Below are 17,526 nucleotides of genomic sequence, written 5' to 3' on the forward strand. Positions count from 1 at the left end.
ACTGTTGAAATCATTGAGAAGCAAAAATGCGACTAACACATTTAACAATGTTGAGAATGTGTGCTTTCCTGGATGACCTAACATAGATTACATTAATGCAAAATAATTTAAAATTAGGTTAATAGGCCCTTCCCTGTATTCAGCATCTTTCAATACAGACATCTACTGTGGTAACATTTTATGATGAAATCATCTATAGAGCACTGAATGTGGCCTTTGCAGTTCCATCTCTTCAAATTCCAGCCGATTTGTTCTTTTGCAGCTATTCCTCATTCCTTTGTGAATATAGTGAGAGCTCTTTCACACCAAGATAGCGTGACCTCTAAATGCACCTTTTCTCTTCAGCTTCACTTTCAGGCCAGGGAATTCCAATAGAATTTGAACTGATTTGCAAATACAATTTCCAATTTAGTGATTTAGTGTACTCACTGTGATGTTCACTTGCAGCAGTCATACTGTGAAAAAATCCTGTCAAGGTATGATGGAGAACAGACACTCAATAGGCTTATTTTTTTTCTTACGGTGTACTTTCACCAATTTTTTTTTTCCATGATTTATGTAATTTAGTAACAATTATGGAGAGGATGAGACATTATTAAGGCATGTAACTAGTGCACACAATGAGAAATGACACCATCTCAACACCTCATTTTATTGTCCCAACATTCAAAAGTACAAATAATTCAAACACAACAGTTTTATGAAAAAAAAAACAAAAAAACATTTACAGCAAGTTTTTTTATTTTGTTTCCAGTTTCAGAAATGACCTAAACTAGCAAGGATAACATGAAGTCATTCATCGCAGTAATTTGAGTAATAATAAGAATAAGAATAATAATAATAATAGTAATAATAATAATAAGAATAATATTAATAATAGTAACAATAATAATCATAGTAATTAATAAGTAAGTAATAACATAAATAGGAGAGACCAGTTTGGTCCAGTGAACTTTTTTTAGTTTTTTTCTATTTAGATAGTTTATAGATTTTCAGATAGTAAACAAACACATTTCAGGAGAAAATGAAAAATGACAAGAGCCTTGTTCCTCACTTGACCTTCCCTCCCACACTACTGGCTGTTGATTTCCTTTTGGCAGGCTGCCACTATAAGGCGCTACAGGGGATGGTGCGAGCCAAAGGGGCTGGGCCTAGTCTGCATCAACACAGCCCAATTTTTCATACGCCCCTATAGACACACACGCACGCACACACACACACACACACACACACACGCATACCCACACACACATCCACAGACACACACAGAGGGTCTAGACAAAATACACACTCATCTCAAAATTTGGAAAGAAACAGGAATGGAATGGATTCACTGGTGGGGGCCATTGCGTGATTGGAGATGCCAGCCCCACTGAAAGATGCAGGCCCCTGAAGCTGCTCTGTGCTCAGATCAGCAAGAGGATGTTGAGCATGTGTTGCTAGTCGCTTGAAGTTTTGGGAAATCTGTACGTATCTGTACGGCCAAAGTATTAATTTACACTAGAATCCAATTCACAACTCCAGGGTCTGTTCTCTGTGTAGACTGCATATTGAATAATCCTGTAACACATCCAGTACATTCTTCTTTAAAAACACTAATTGGTATTTGCTTTGTGGCCATTTTTAATTTTTTTAATTTTTTTAGATTTCTCAGACAGCATGTATTCAGAGAATTCTTCGTGGTAATTAGCAATGACTTCTTGTGATAGCCAACATAATAAATTGAATCTCAACTGAGTCAACTGCTGGGGCCAATGAAACACATAATCAGCACTTGTAAGAGACACAACATTTACTTTTTTTAAAATGATGCTGTAGTGCCTTAAATGCAGGGTGTGGTAAAATTCAGTTTCACTGGGAAACTATGAAAACTATGCTTAAGACCCACATTTTGCATAAAGTTTGAGCTCAAAGCAACAGTAGTGTGTGGTGGGAGGGCATGGAGTGGCCTTAAAAATACACAAACTTATCACAGGTTATATTGAACCAGAACAACTGTTATAACATTCTATTAAGACTAAACTTTATTGAAAAAGATTTAAAGATTTTGTTTAACAAGACAAGAAAAAAGCAATAGCAAATTTAACTATCAACTAGGTTATGCATAGCGAGTAACTGTTTCTAGTAATTAGGGAAGAGCGTCACCAACCCTCATATTTTTTTGTTTTCCTCTTTTTAATTTTTTATATTGTCATTTTGATATATTGGTACAAAGCACAAACGTACTAAAAGTTTTCAGTGCACTGGACTAATGGAAGAGCCTCTCCCCTAGCCATTTTGTTCCCTTTTGCTCAGAAACATCCCCCTCCCAATACCAGAATCACGCAAAAACACGGACAACATAACGAATAAATAAATAAATAATCCAGATAAATAAATAATTTAATTAATGAAACAATCAATCAATCAATAAATAAATACAATTATTTTATAAGCTTTTGTTCGGTTTCTTTTGCCGCGGCGGTAAACTAAAAAATAAATTCAAAAAACTTTTTTCCACAAGCGACATGACAACATATTAAACAGGATTCCTCACGAGTTTTCTAAGTAACTGAACCATCACTTTATAAAGTTGTCATATGAAAAAGACAAGCTTAAACAAAAAACAGTGACAACTCATATAGATATAGATATTGTAAAACAAAAAGTAGACTATATATTATTTTGTACACAACAAATAAAGACACAGTTGTACCTTTTTAAATAGCTCCTTTGAGGAAACAAATACCTAGACTAACAAAACTAGCTAATTATTATTGAATTCTGACAAAACGTTTCACACTCAGCAATTAACCTAAAAGTCAGCAAGCCAAAGAAAACTCGTTAAGTGGTTCTTACAAGGCCCAAATTCAGTCATCTGGCTATTTTCAGAGACAAATATTCAAACCAGATGGGGGCCGACAATAAAAAAACTAACCGAAAAACAGCAGCTCAATTCAATGCCAACATCGAAGATTTTTTTCTAAACAACACATAGAACAACAAACTTGGATATTTAAGATATGTGAGTCATGTTATATAGCACCTACCGCTGATCGCTAAAGGAAGTTTGTTTTGAATGTCATTTCGTAAGTCAAAGCAAAAAGAAATCAATAAATGACGTATGTTTTCTAAATGGATAAATCGATGTTTATTACTGATATCCCATAGACTGATGACAGAAAGAAAGCGAGCGGACAATGCATCTCCTTGCTTTGGGCTCTGGACTGTGAGGACATTTGGGCCTAGAATGACCCCTCTCCCTTCCCCTTGGGCAACGCTGTTGAATAATTACGCGCTATGAAAAGATACGAAGATCACCTGCCTTAATTTGCATCCCTTGATAAAACCTTCCATCTACAAAACAATCTCTGATCCAGTTCTCCAAAAAACAAACAACCTTTGATCCTAAAAAGTACCACGGCAGAACGAACAAGACAAGATGGCACCCCCCCCCCCAAATTAGCCAGTCAAAATATTTTTCTCTTTTTTTCAAATCCAGATTCTTGTAAAAATTCTTCAATAATTATTATTTTAATTATTATTTATAAAAATAGATTTTCTTCTCTTTATTTTTTATTTTTTCTAAACGCATTTTCAAGCAAAGAGATTTTCTCTTTGGCAACAGTGTTTTTAAATCACTTAACGTGTCATCAGGAAAGCTAACCCATCCCATCCCTCTCCCCTTCTCCCTATCCCAGTGAGGAAAGACGTATTTCGTTTGCAATACAAAACAAAAAGTGTTAGAAATTCTTTTTTTCTGCATCAGAGAAAAAGGTGTTATCCCTTCTACTTTAAATGGGGGTTTAATATAAACTGGAAAATGAATGAATGGTCACCTATTTTAAAAAGAGCCCCCTCCCAACACTTCCCAGGGAGGCATTATTCTAAACGACAGTGGATCCGGATTAAAAAGAAACAAATCCTAAAATAAGAACAGAAAAATATATAATTTAGAGTTTAAGAAACGACAGTCTCTTCTTGAAATAAGGGGGACTGGTTTTGCTACTGTATACAGAGAAGAGAAAACAAAACAACAACAACAGTAACTAAAAAGATACACAACAGAAACCCGGTAATGTTACAGGGTTTCCAAATCATGACTATTTTCTCTTTTTTCATTTTGTAATACTTAGGCAACATTGGCTTATAGGTCCAAAGTTATAATATAAGCCATTTCCAGTCCTGTTTGTTTTTTTTGTTTGTTGTTTTCCCGTATGGAATTGCTGTTTTGGGTGACTGTCGGGTGGCGGTTGGTAGTGAAAGGGGGTTTTTAAGGTGGGGGTAAGGGGTGTTCAGGACTTGTGGGTCTTGTTGGTTTTGAAGGAGACTTGCAAGACGCGGTCGCCCAGCCGATACCCGTTCAGGCTCGCGATGGCCATGGCCGCCTCGTCGTAGTTCGTCATGGTTACGAAGCCGAAGCCCTTGCACTTGTTGGTGTTGAAGTCGCGGATGACCTTGACGTTGTTGACCGCGCCAAAGGGCCCGAACAGCTGCCACAGCACGCTCTCGTCCGAGTCTGGGGACAGGTTGTACACGAAGATGCACCAGCCGGTGCCGGTGTGGCCCGGGATGTTCATGCCCACCAGACTGGTCATGCTGTCAATGGTGATGGGGGAGAACCTACGCCAGGAGAAAGAATGAAGAAACAGAGAGGAGGAAAGTGAGAGAGAAAGAAAGAAAGAAAGAAATAAAGAAAAGGAGAGAAAGAGAGGGATGTCCCAGTTACAGCTAAACTAAAACAATGATGAATCAGCCGTGAAAACAGACCATGTTACGCAAATGGGCTTCCATTCATTGACTTTGCAAGCTGTAAGCTCCAGACTGACAGCTGAGCATACTGGATGTGGACTGTCACATCACCTTTACCTTACTGTGTGCTACTGGTCTGTTAAAGCTAAACATCTTTTGCATGGCCATTTTATGTCAATGTCAACTAACATTTTGTTGTGACTGTGGTACAATTGTGTTTTATTGTTCGCATAGTATTCTCAGAAATAAATTCTCGCTTGAGGGAATTATTAATATTATAACCCAAATATTGCAAAGCAGGATATGTGAGACATTGGTAAAAAAAACAAAAAAAAAAACAACAACAATGTGATAATAGTCCTTTCGATAGCTTCACAGAGAGACCCTAGGCCTTTTGTTTCATTTGAACAACAATATAAGAAAGAGTAAAACAAATATGCTATACTGCTACAAGCATATATACACACATATATATATATATATATATATATATATATGTATATTTACTATAGTAATATAATTTTCTTTCTTGCTGAAAATTGTTCCTCACAGCATTAGTTGTGATCCAGGTTGTTCATACCAGCAGTGCAAGTTAATGATGGTGCCAGCTATACCGTACATTTTATGAATGTGTTTGATTGAAACCTCAGTCTGGATACTCCTCTATACGCAACTGTCAGGCAGAGAACGGCAGGTTTTCAGATCATACAGCCATATTGATTGAAAAGACTCTCTGCTGATGCTGACTGCAGGGGACTGGTTATGAAATGCCATCGGCACATGGAAAGCAAGTGCAAAGATTTTCTTTCTGTTTCTAACTAATTGTATTTATTGGGAACTAAATTACAGGAACTTGCTGAATTAAAACATTTAAAATTCATCGGAGATTTAGCATGCACCAAATAAATCTTTTTTTATTATTCTTATAATCTTTTCTTTTTCAGTTTTTTTTTTCTCCGTGATATGTAAGATCTGAATGCTCAGTTGACTCCACTTAATTGCCTTTCCGCTTAAAGGAAATTTCCACTTTAAATAAAAGGTAAATTGCATAAAATGTTCATTTCTTATTCCACCTCTGTGGGAATGACTATAGGCATTATTAGTTATCCGGTTAAATGAGATTTCCGCTTTGCTGAAGATATCACTGAAGAACCCGTTCCCTCTCACTGGGGCTAAATGGAAAGCGCACTTCAGAGCTCCACGGTGTAAGGAACTGCGGATTACACCCACTCCCGCAATCATCCCTCCTGCAGCATCTGACACTGATCAATAGTTCTGCACACACCAGAGGACCGACCAATTCTCTGGCGCTTGTCACGCCTACAATTATTCCAGGCTCTCCTCATCTGTACACTTTCCAACTTCATTGAGCTTCGCTGTCTTGACAGGAATGGGGACCGCATAGGCGAAGCTGCACCCCCCCACACCCCCCCCCCCCACTTGATTGCCTGTCATTTGTGTCTTTTCCTCACAAAGAATTTCCCCATTTCTTTTCAGCGCAATTTGCATTATTTCCCCTTTTTACGTGATTGCTTTTGTCCAGTTCTGGCAAGTGTGTAATGCTCTAACATGTTCAATGGCGCTCAGATTTCTCTAGGTAACAAAGAAGAGCCTTTCACACGGGCCTATTAAGGCCACGTTAGGCCCGGCTTTGGCACAATGCGAGGGAAAAGTGACTGAACTTGCGGATAATGTCTGAGGAGTCTAACAGGCCAGGACCGTGCCACAGCCTGTTTCTCCTCCGCAGAGAATAGAGAAGGCGAAGAGTTGCGTAGCAACAAGCAAGCTGACCTACAGCCGTCCCCCTCCCCCAACTCCCACCTCCACCTAGCGATGCTCACTTCTTCAGTTCGTCAGCAGGCTGACTGGAAACTTGCTTTGTTCATTAATTACGTCCAACTACGTGCCCTGAAAGCAAGAAGCCTTTTAGCAGCAGGCTGGCCTATGCGATGGCAATATTTGAGTCCTGAGCAGTTTTACAGCAGACCACAAACGAATACATAATCTCTCTTTCCCCCCTTTCTCTCCATCTCTCCCACTCTCTTTCTCTCCCTCTCTACCCCTCTCTCATGTGTGTGTATGTGTGTGTGTATGAGAACAGAAGATGGAGAGAAAGAGAGAGAAAAGCATGCCATTTCCCTGTCCAAGAACAAAAGCCGTTGGGTGTAAGATTAATATTTCATAATTCATTATCTTATATTTCCAGGTTTCTTTCTGAATTTGGCATTTGCTCAGTTTGATAATTTCCATTTCGGATGAAGTGAAATTTTTTTTCAATAGATAATGAATTGTTGTCTTGCCAGATTGGACTGGACAGATGAGCTTCTCAGACAGTCAGGGAGAGCTAGGTGTGTACAACCCTTTCACATACAAATATTGCAGCATGGGAGAGCAAGAACTGCTGCTCAACACCATTAAATTCCACCAATGAATTAAAAGGATGCTTTCTTTTCTAGAACCAAGATTCCTTCAGTGTTCATGCATATCAGCCTCATTGGATATGACACTTTTTTGTGGACAAAGAAACTCACAAGGAACAATCTGCAAGATGATGTCATGTGCAGGAGTGCTTGTCTGAAAGCATGACATTTCTACCCATCACACTATATGACATCAACAATAACAGGAAAAAAAAAAACAACAAAAAAAAAAACATGAGCAAAACCAAGCGACCAGAGGCTGCTCTGCCTGCAGTGAAACACAAAATTTCCTGCAGGGATCCAGGTGTCTCAAGCCACACCCCTCAGCAGTGCCACACCCCCTGGCCCACCCATAACCCTCTCACCCTTCTCAAAGAAGGTACTGTACTACGACTACAGCTGCGTCTGGTGGAAATTATCCATTGACAATCTCAACCAAAGCAAGCTCTACACTGTGACTGAGGGATCTCCACAATCATAAACTATCAAGGAAAAAGTCACTGCTGTGATGTGCACTGGCCTTAAAAATGTATCATCATTAAGCTACAGATGAGTGTGAGCACAAAACCGTGTAGCCAAGAGCATGACGGCAGAGTTAGGCTTAGAGCACCTGAATCCAATGGAAAACAAGGCCTAAAAACAAAAGATATGCACAATAAAGCAAACATGTACACAAAATCCAAAAAACGAGTCCACTTTAAATAAATAAATTCTGCAATCATCAAACAACGCAAATTCAACTTTAAAAAAAAATAAAAGCGATTCGATATTTTCTTTTCCTGTTCGATTGGTGGTTGGTGGTTTCAAAAGAAACAAAAGTGAAACAGAAACAACAACAAAAAAAGCAAAAAGATTAAAAGGAATCAAGGGAAAACCTTGAACTGAATCCAATGCAGGTGACTTTCAAAAATAAATAAAAGAGGGTAGAAATAATTTTGTCAACATGGACATCTGGCATTCGGTGAAGTTTTAATTACCTCTTTACGCCATAGGCCATATTAAGCAAATTGTCCAGCCTGTAAAGAGAAGGAGGGTTCTGGGGTTAATGCCAGGCAGATGGTCGACTCACTCAATGGAACTAATGCTACATCCCTGCCTCATTCAAGGAAGAAACACACCCAGAAATGGCCCATTACACTGAGGAGCCCCATCAGACGGGCTGACAGTCATTCACACCGCCACAAAGCAGCAGGCCAGCGCAGAGGTGGAACTGCAGCCCGCGGACCGGCCTGTCCCAGCTGGCTTCCCTTCCTAGCATGGAGGAGCATCTGTACCATCCAGGCACTTTACAAATTGCTCTATTTTCTTACGCTTTCTGGCTTTCTGCTGTACTGTACACGTTATGGTGCAGAGGCAACCTTTTTATCATTTTCATCTCTAGGTGTAGTGTTCACAAGCCCATGTGAACAATCACTAGAGATTAAACAGTTAGGTAAATTGTGTTCTTTTCTTTTTTCTTTTTTTTTTTAAACCAAATTTTACATATAGTCCCTGATTCTGATTTTCTTATTACATGTCATGCATACAACTCCAATTGTCCCTGTGTGCGTTCCAATCTTTCAGTTACAATCCTTAAAATGTATAATCCTCTAAAAAAAACTTTAAACTTTAAGATGACAAAAATGAAAAGTAAACAGATTTTCTCTCCATACAGGGTTCTGTCAGTGTAATGGTTTTGTATTTGTAGGAAATGAACAGAATGAGTGAGAAAATGGCATACCAGTTGGCAATGTTTTGAGACAAAAGTGAATCGAAGCACAACTCCAGCACTGCAGTAACACAGTGAAATATAAGCATGCGTAATTTTATTGGCCAGGAGATTTCCATTTTAGTGTCAATGCATTTCACATATAAATTTGTAACATTTGAAAAAGAAAGGCCATGTTTAAAAAAGAAAGCCATATGTGTGTGGCTTTCTCCAGCCTCAAATGTATGTGCTCAGATGTGTAATGGCCGTTTAAACAAGAGGGGGTCCAATCTTATCCAAAAAGGGCCAATGTGGGTGCAGGTGCTGTATCGCTGGGCTAAAACAAAGCCAGAACCCACATCAGCCCTGTTTGGTTAGGAGTGGACACCCTTGGTTTAACCGAAATGAAATAAAAAGATGAAATTGTGCATTTTTGTCTGCCCAGCTGGACGGCACGGTATCTTGTTTCAGACTGTAATAGAGGTCTACATCCTGACCTGAACCCAATGGTACGCTGTGATTGCACCGGGTCTCGGGCCTATTTTAAGCCCTGTGACATCAGGTCAGTTCAGGCCTGCTGCCAGCTGGGAAATAGCATAGCAACCCTTTGGCAAGCTTTTAACAACGACTGACGACAATGGTTTCAGTTTTTGTAGTGTAACGTTATGCTCAACTAGCAAATTAACGACAGTGTTTGAAAGCACAGGAATGATAAACTTACTATTGTAATGCTTTAACAGAAAGAAAAACAGCGCTAAAACTAGCTGGCTAGCATGTTCTGATCAATACGAACAGCCACAAATGCATTAACATGACATTTAACAAAAAGAAACAAAAAAAACAAAAAAAACAAAACTATAGCTTGCTAGCCTGTTCTGGTTATTAAGAACATTAAAATATAAACTATGCCTCTATTTTATGAACATCCTTTATGTATACACATACTGAAAGAAAGAGAAAATCGCTCCTGTCCTGTTTGTTGCAGAGGTACAAGTGACAATCTTAAAATCACGTTTAACAGAATGGAAAACACGTTTTAAAATTAGCGTAAAATCTCAAATACGGCTGTTGTAATTAGCAAGTGTAGCATGATGATACACAACAAAAACTAGAAGCTTTGCGCGATTGTTGTCAATCATTGTTAACAGCTGGCACAAGTGTTGCTCCCCCTTGTTCCACGACTGCAAGCACCCTCACCTAGCAGCTTTTCCACAGGAAACACAGCATTGTTTTTTATTGTGCTGTATGGTGCTGTTGGCTTGTTATTTCAACGATTGGGCTCTATGGGGTTCAGGCCTAATATCTGGCTAGAGCTTGTCAGGCTGGTTTGGGATGGATGAAAAATACATCAGTCTTAGGCAGACTCGGGCCTAATTTCCAGCCCGATGCGGGCCTCTAGCCTGTACTATTAACAGCACCAGCCCAGTGGGCCAGGGAAAGCACTCATCCACACAAATCAGACTCTGCTTGGATCCGCTCGGCTTGGCTCCTCAATGACTTCCATTTCTCACAGGGTCTGTGCTGTCTCACGTCTTATTAATTCCTCTAAGGAAGGGGGGCGGGAGGGGGGGAGGGGTGAGAGTGGCTGAGGATTTTTTAAAACGCCCCCCCCTCCAAAAAAAAAAAACCAAAGGAAAAAAAAAAAAACAACTGAAAAACCCTGTCTGCACTGCAGGTCAACAGTTGGCAGAGGGGATCGTCTGCGAACCTGACAAAAAATGAAACAAAGGCAAACAAGACAAAAACAAAACAAAACAAAAAAAAGGCAAATCATTAAGGTGGCAATTATCCTATTATCTGGGCAGGGACTGAACAATCTGCTTCCTGGGTAAATGAGTAAATTGGAGTGGAGGCGTAGAGATGGAGCTGCAGTAGGCCACTGAGCAGGAGACATCTGCTGATCTGCTGGAACCAACCTGGCTCAGACATGGCCTCTTCATGCACGCTCCCCGAGCCCCCGCACACAATACGGCCTTTGTGTTCATTTTTTAATGCATGCAGATGGGAGACCTTCCTTTATCAACCCAGTTTTTTTTTCTACACTGTACATGTTCCATTACGTTAAGTCCTGGCACAAAAATAATAATGCTAATTTGTTCATGCTGTGCATTAGCAATGCTAAACCACACTAATAAATGGAATGTGTGCTGTTTTTTTTTTCTTTTCATCTAGCCAATAGAAAAAGCTTTAAGTTGTACATTATAGAGCTACATGCAACTGACATATGATGTGGTTGGGCATATACTGTAAACACACTGGTGACCAGCTAGCCTGCTTTGTCCACCTTGAAAGCCTTTTTACAATGTTTTCCAGGCTTAGATAATCTTTCATCCTCTGGTTCATAGTACGGAAGGCAATTTTCCCTTCTTAGAGACAGTTTTCCTGCAGAGGTTGAAAATGGGCCATGTACATTTTTGTTGCAGCAATGTTCTGCAATTTCTGTTTTCAGTACAGACAAGCTGTTCCATCAATAATGTCCGCTCTCTGAAATTCCTTTGGCGTTTGTGTGTGGTTATACATTTTGCGATGTATGTACATTTTTAATTGGTTTCCGGTGAGTTCTCATGGTTCAAGCAGATCATTTATCCTCACTTGTTTATTTTTTCATAAAGAAACTTTAAATAGGGAACATAAAACAGGAAACATTTAATTATAGCCCCTTTTGATCTCTAGGCTTAGCATAGCTGCAACAAAAAACAGAAAATCAGGTAAGAGCACTGTCCAATACTGGAGTTGATGCTACAGCAAGCGCATTCAAACCCATACGCAAGAACAGGGTGATTTAACCGTTATCATTTATGGATTATATTTGTAGATGACATACACATTTTAAGTGTGATACACGTAGAAGTACAGCCAGTGAAATGTCATTTTAGATGTGAAAATGGAATGAACACATGGCAGGGGAATGAAATGCGACTCCATAGTATTCCAGTGAAGACATTGTGCGTGACAGAACCCCACTCTCTTATGAACAGCTCCTCTCTTATATTCATGGAGCTGGGGGGATAAACCCAAGCTTTTTTTCACACCATATCCTGTTTTTTTTAATGCGCCTGGGACATTTGTCAAGATTTTGCCTTCCCTAGCGGCCTGTTTGGTAAAACCACAGGGGCACTGCGAAAGCTCTTTTTCTAAAACCGGTAACACATCAAAATTGCACACTCAATATTACAGGTGACGTGACTTAACTGTCATGTTGTTTCTTTTTTTAACCCTTGTGGTAACCATTTTGGAATTTCTCCACATTATCACCAAGTACAAAAAGCCAGCCTGTTGACGAAACGTATAAGCGGCCCACAGACCCGCGGGGCTGCCTTTCCCCCCTCCCCCAGGGGTATTACCTGAACCTCTGGGCCTGGTGGTGCAGGGGCCCCGGGTATCGGCGGTTGGGGGACTGGTAGAGCTGGGAGAGCAGGGCCTGGCTGGTCTTCTGGCTGGGGTTGTTGGCGAACTTGACGGTGATGGGCTCGGCGGCGCCGGAGGGCTTCTGTCCGTTCAGCCCCTTGATGGCCTCCTCGGCCTCTATCCTCTTATCAAAGCGGATGAACCCCACGCCTCGCGAACCGCCTGAGGGGCCAGCACACCAGAAACAAGAGGGGGACACTTTTACTTCACCTGGCTGCGTGTGTGTGTGTGTGCGTACCACACGCAGGGCTCTCTTCACCCTGTGCTGTAGAATACTACAGACATACCGCACATACACATACACTGCCATATGTGTGGACTGGAAAAGAAAAACACATCTGGGAGTCTGGAATATTGCTGTTGTTCAAAGTTGATTATCACAAATCCATGTCTTTTCTAAAATACATAATTTGCTTTTAGTTGTTACATAATAGCATTTAATGACATTCTATGATTTTTCCCTCTGTGACTTCCTTAATGTTTCCTTAATATTTTTTTTAATGAAATGGAGAAAAACGAGGAAGAATTTAATCACAGAACATTGCGTCAAAATAAATTAAAAGTGCAAGAAAGAACTGTCAAAAGTACCTAATGTGTTTATGCACTGTAATGCAAGGGAAACAAATCTGAGGGAACAACAGCAAACAGTGCTGTCTGTCAAACAGAAACCAGGTATTTTGCACAAGCGGGCTGCAGCTGTTCTGCTGGTTCTGTAAAACATTTGAGCCCCCCCCCCCCCCACGACTCTGGTCCGAGCTGCGGCGGCAGTGATTGCTAAGGGCAATACGCCTACCGCACTTCACAGCCCTACCCCCCTCCCCCCCCTCCCCCCCTCCCACTTAGTCACGTGGCATTAGGATTGACATTCAAGCAATTTCAGAGCGACTGTTTCATAACCGCCACCTGAAAAGTAACATTTAAAATCAGGACCGCCCGGGAGGTCTTGTGTGGGTCTGCATAAACGCGCGAGGCTTGGTTTTAATGAGGCCCGCTCCGCTGGCCCAGGGGAGCCGCATTCGATGGCAGCGCGCAGGGAGAATTATTTGCATAACACTGTTCGGAATGGCAGCTCCATAGGCATGGAGAAGCATTTCTTATTGTCATATCTCTCTCTCTCCACTCACCATGCTGCTTTTTGCTTATTGATGTTTTATCCTGGGCTGTCTTATTGTCTATTTAAATCAGGCCCTTTTGATACGTGCAGCTCTGAGCAAACATTTGAGTACAATCGTTTCAGCGCAGAACACTGTTCTTTCACTGTTCTTAGGGGCGACATAGCTCAGGAGGTAAGAGCGTCTGTCTGGCAGTCGGGGGGTTGCCGGTTCGATCCCCCGCCCTGGGCGTGTCGTAGTGTCCCTGAGCAAGACACCTAACCCCTAATTGCTCCTAACGAGCTGATTGGTACCTTGCATGGCAGCCTTTCACCGGTGGTGTGTGAGTGTGTGTGTGTGAATGGGTGAATGAGAGGCATCAATTGTAAAAGCGCTTTGGATAAAAGCGCTATATAACTGCAGTCCATTTACCATTTACCATTCACCCAAACAGTGCTGTGCTTCAGCCTACAGCATTCGCCCCTATTGACAGTTAGGCGCCTCCTGCACCTGTACTTTTTAATTAGGCCGGCAGCGGATTCGTCCACGGCACAGGCACGCTGTGAATCGAAGGGGTTTGCAGGCGTGGCTGATGGTTCGCAGCGCCAGTTTCAGGGTGAAAGTCAGGTCAGTGAGGAAGGAAGCCTTGGAAAAGTGGAGCAGATTTAGGAAGCCAAGCAGGGAGCTCGTTTTTTTCCCCCCATCTTTCACAACATAATGAGTGGAGCCCTGATGCTCACGGCAGCATAGAAAAATATCCAACAAAACAAAGCACTGCATACGAGGGCTATGGCTGCAATCTTTTCAACTGTAAGTGACATATTTAAAATTACAGCACAGTGCCACGACGATTTGGGAATTAATTTTTTTGAAGGGAGGACTGCCTCCAATTCCTCTCCTCTTCAAAAAGCATCACAGAAAAGGAGTACTGATCTAGATCTAGATCCCTCTGTCTATATCCTTTAACTTTATCCTTTTAAAACTCTATATTGCTAAAAAAAGGCGAGACTGATCCTAGATCGGCACTCCTGCTCCGATATGCTTAATAGCTATAGGCCCCTGACATCCATGTTAGAAGCATTACTGTCCTCCATGTGAATTTCACTAACCCAATTACGTGCACTGTGGATGTCAGCGCTGGGGAGTGGATCTAATGGACAGAGAGTGAGAGGGGGCAGTCATTCGAGCTAAAAGAAGAAGAAGAGGGACATTAGGACCATGACTAAGACCGCCGGTGCAATCTCTTGTTATTTTCCAGTAATGTGCTGACAACTCTCATCTCTGCGAGGGGAGCTCATTGGGCGAATCGCCAGTCCGTCAGCCGTTCCCTGTTGGGCTCCACGGAGACGCAGAGGAAACGCCGGAGTTGAGGCCGAAGCTGCAGAGTCTCTGCGGCGGCAGAGGAAATCTAAACGACAGTGCGAACGTCGACTGTGGCATTTATATTTTCCGCGAGCTTTTCCGCGTTTGACAACACGGGCCGTCCGGCCGTTCTTTCTTAACCTCGAAACGAAGACAAAGAAAATATCGCAGTGACCCCGACAGCTTCCACTGGTTTTGCCACTTATCACAGTCAGGCCGCGTAGCATCAGGCTACACAGTGTAGCCCGCTAAAGGCACTTTCCTATACTGTAATCATTCACAGGTTATGTAACTCCACCTGTACTTATCTCGGCCCGCCAACGCGCGTACTGTACGGTGAGAATCGCTGGTTTATTAATAATCCGGGAGAACGAGGGAAGACGGCAGCAGCGAGGAACTGACGGTGCCCTGACAAAGCTCTCCGCCCGCCCACCGCACACGCGCGGCTCCTCGACACTTAAAGACAAAATGAAAACAGTCCTCGGGGAAATCTGGAGAGATCTGAGGGCCCGTGCCGCTAATGAAAGCCTTCTCTCCGCCGGCTCGAACGCGAGCGCTCCTCCGAAACCCCTCGTTTTCCCGCCTTTGTGCGACTCCGCTAACACCGCTAACACAGCGGAGCGTTTATTAAACCCGCGCAATAAACACATTACAAAGACAACTCCGGCGTTTGCCTTCCCCCACTCAGCTCGCGGGAGAAGTGCCCTTGTTTTATATATATAACTCGGTTTGTGCTGACGCAGGTGGTCTTTGAGAAGTCGCGGGAGAGAAGTCTTTGAAGAAGAGGTAAAAATAAGGCACGTTTTGTAAAAGTTCAGCAAAAACCATCTGTCTGCATATTTGGGTTTATTGAGGTCAAGGTGACAAAGTCAATGTACTCTCTGTAGCGTCGGTGCTGTTGGTTATGGAAGAATGTTGTTGTCATGAGAGGAAATAGGGGGCATATTTCACCTTTAATAGCAGGGATGGTTGACACCAGCAAGCAAAGCCACAAAGAGGTTTACATGTAGCATTGTAGGATATAAAAAGGAATGCAAACATATTCAAATCCATGATAAGGAAACTGTTGTATTTGGCATATTTATTTCCACAAAGAAACTCTTAGCAGGGAGGTAGTAGATTGTGTTCTGTTTTTTTACTGCGTGTGCACATGCAAGCACATGTGTGATTATGAGATGCGTGTATTTATATCTATGCTCAGAACACCCCAAACATCTGTGCTTCTACTATATGGAATATGCACACGTGTTAAGTTTTACCTCTCAATGCCACTCCTTTTGTATCACTGTGTATGTAATTATGCTGTGTGTGTGTGCGCATGCGTGTTCAGGCCATCCCTCCACATGCATGTGTAATGTGCATGCGTGCGCTCTCCCCCACTCTTTCTGTATGAGTGTGTGAGTGCGTGTTTGTGCTGTGTGTGCTTGCGCTCTCCCCCATTCTGAGTATGAGTGTGTGAGTACGCGTTTGTGCTGTGTGTGTGCTTGTGCTGTGTGTGCTTGCGCTCTCCCCTACTCTTTCTGTATGAGTGTGCGAGTGCATGTTTGTGCTGTGTGTGCTTGCGCTCTCCCCCATTCTGAGTATGAGTGTGTGAGTACGCGTTTGTGCTGTGTGTGTGTTTGTGTTATATGCGTGCGCTCTCCCCCACTCTGAGTATGAGTGTGCGAGTGTGTGTTTGTGCTGTGTGTGCTTGCGCTCTCCCCCACTCTTTCTGTATGAGTGTGCGAGTGCATGTTTGTGCTGTGTGTGCTTGCGCTCTCTCCTACTCTTTCTGTACGAGTGCGTGTTTGTGCTGTGTGTGTAGCTCTTCTGAAAGAGGGCTTTGCGGGGACCGCCCAGGGGAACAGCGGCGAAGCAGTCATTTTTCACTTAAGAAAAGCAGCATGTAAAAGGCAGCTCCGCGGATCCATTGTATTTGCTCCCATTGATGAGAGGCGTATTGACTGCCATGCGCAGGACCCTGCAGTGCTGCTCTGAATATTTCACCATTGATCAAAGCCTAACAGATATTATATTTCCATTCTCCCTGATGTTGGTTTAAACTGGATGTTTCTATTGAACCTCATGATCTTCAATTGTTCCCCAAAGGTTACAGACACTGGTATAATATAGAAACGGGGCTCTTCGGTATTTGCTCATGTCCACCAATTGAAGAGGTGCAGGAATATGCACGTTCCTTTCGAACGGATCAATGAGAAGGGAAGAGAGCCGTAAATGCCAATCAGTGGCCAAACTCCGCCTCCGTTGTCACCCACAGAACGTGTTTGCCGAATGTCAGGAAGCATTGGGAGAGAAATTATGGTGGCTTGCTACTGGGGTGATGGGAAAGCGAGCCCAGAACAATGTAATGTCTCATGTCAGGTGAAAATGATTGTTCAATCAACATAATTATTCTCTGCGACAGGCAATGTGCTTGGGGCGAGCTGGCCTTTGAAATAATCTGGATAATCTGTAATTAATTAAGTCAGGATTCAGACAGTTGCAACAAAGATAGGCAAAATGTTTTTCGAAATTGAGCCATATTATTTATAAAGAATTGAACCTAATTACAGTAATTTGCAAAAAGACCTAGGAAAATAAAAAAAGGAATGCATGTTCTTATGGTTGGGGGGGGGGGGGGGGGGGAAACTAAATATAAAAATTCAGAGCACATCATGCCTTAAACTCCACTAATTTCAGTGAAAATGACAGTTTGTATATTTCCTTTCCATCATAGCCCTGATGCAACATCATAGTCCTGAAGCAAGACGATGGCTCAGTACACTCCCATATACGCTGATAATGTCACACTAGCTGGCTGGCGTTAAATTCAAGGTCCTCTGACATC

The 17,526-nt window shown here is 42.1% G+C and overlaps 1 protein-coding gene across 7 annotated transcripts in view; it reads right to left on the reverse strand.

Moving 5' to 3' along the window:
- Positions 1-638: 638 nt before the first annotated feature.
- Positions 639-17,526, reverse strand: part of elavl4 (ELAV like neuron-specific RNA binding protein 4) — a 72,969-nt gene continuing 56,081 nt past the window's right edge. For 4 of the 7 annotated variants that reach the window (XM_035414582.1, XM_035414581.1, XM_035414583.1 and 1 more), the window contains exons 6-8: positions 12,183-12,417; positions 8,129-8,167; positions 639-4,602 (exon numbers count right to left, since the gene is read on the reverse strand). In XM_035414582.1, the coding sequence (XP_035270473.1) occupies positions 4,275-4,602; positions 8,129-8,167; positions 12,183-12,417 (602 nt within the window). In that variant the 3' untranslated portion in view covers positions 639-4,274. The remainder of the gene's footprint in view (positions 4,603-8,128; positions 8,168-12,182; positions 12,418-17,526) is intronic. The other 3 variants (XM_035414578.1, XM_035414580.1, XM_035414579.1) reach the window with 3 other exon arrangements.

The sequence above is a fragment of the Anguilla anguilla genome, chromosome 4 (genome assembly GCF_013347855.1).
Source record: "Anguilla anguilla isolate fAngAng1 chromosome 4, fAngAng1.pri, whole genome shotgun sequence".
NCBI classification, from domain to species: Eukaryota; Metazoa; Chordata; class Actinopteri; order Anguilliformes; family Anguillidae; genus Anguilla; species Anguilla anguilla.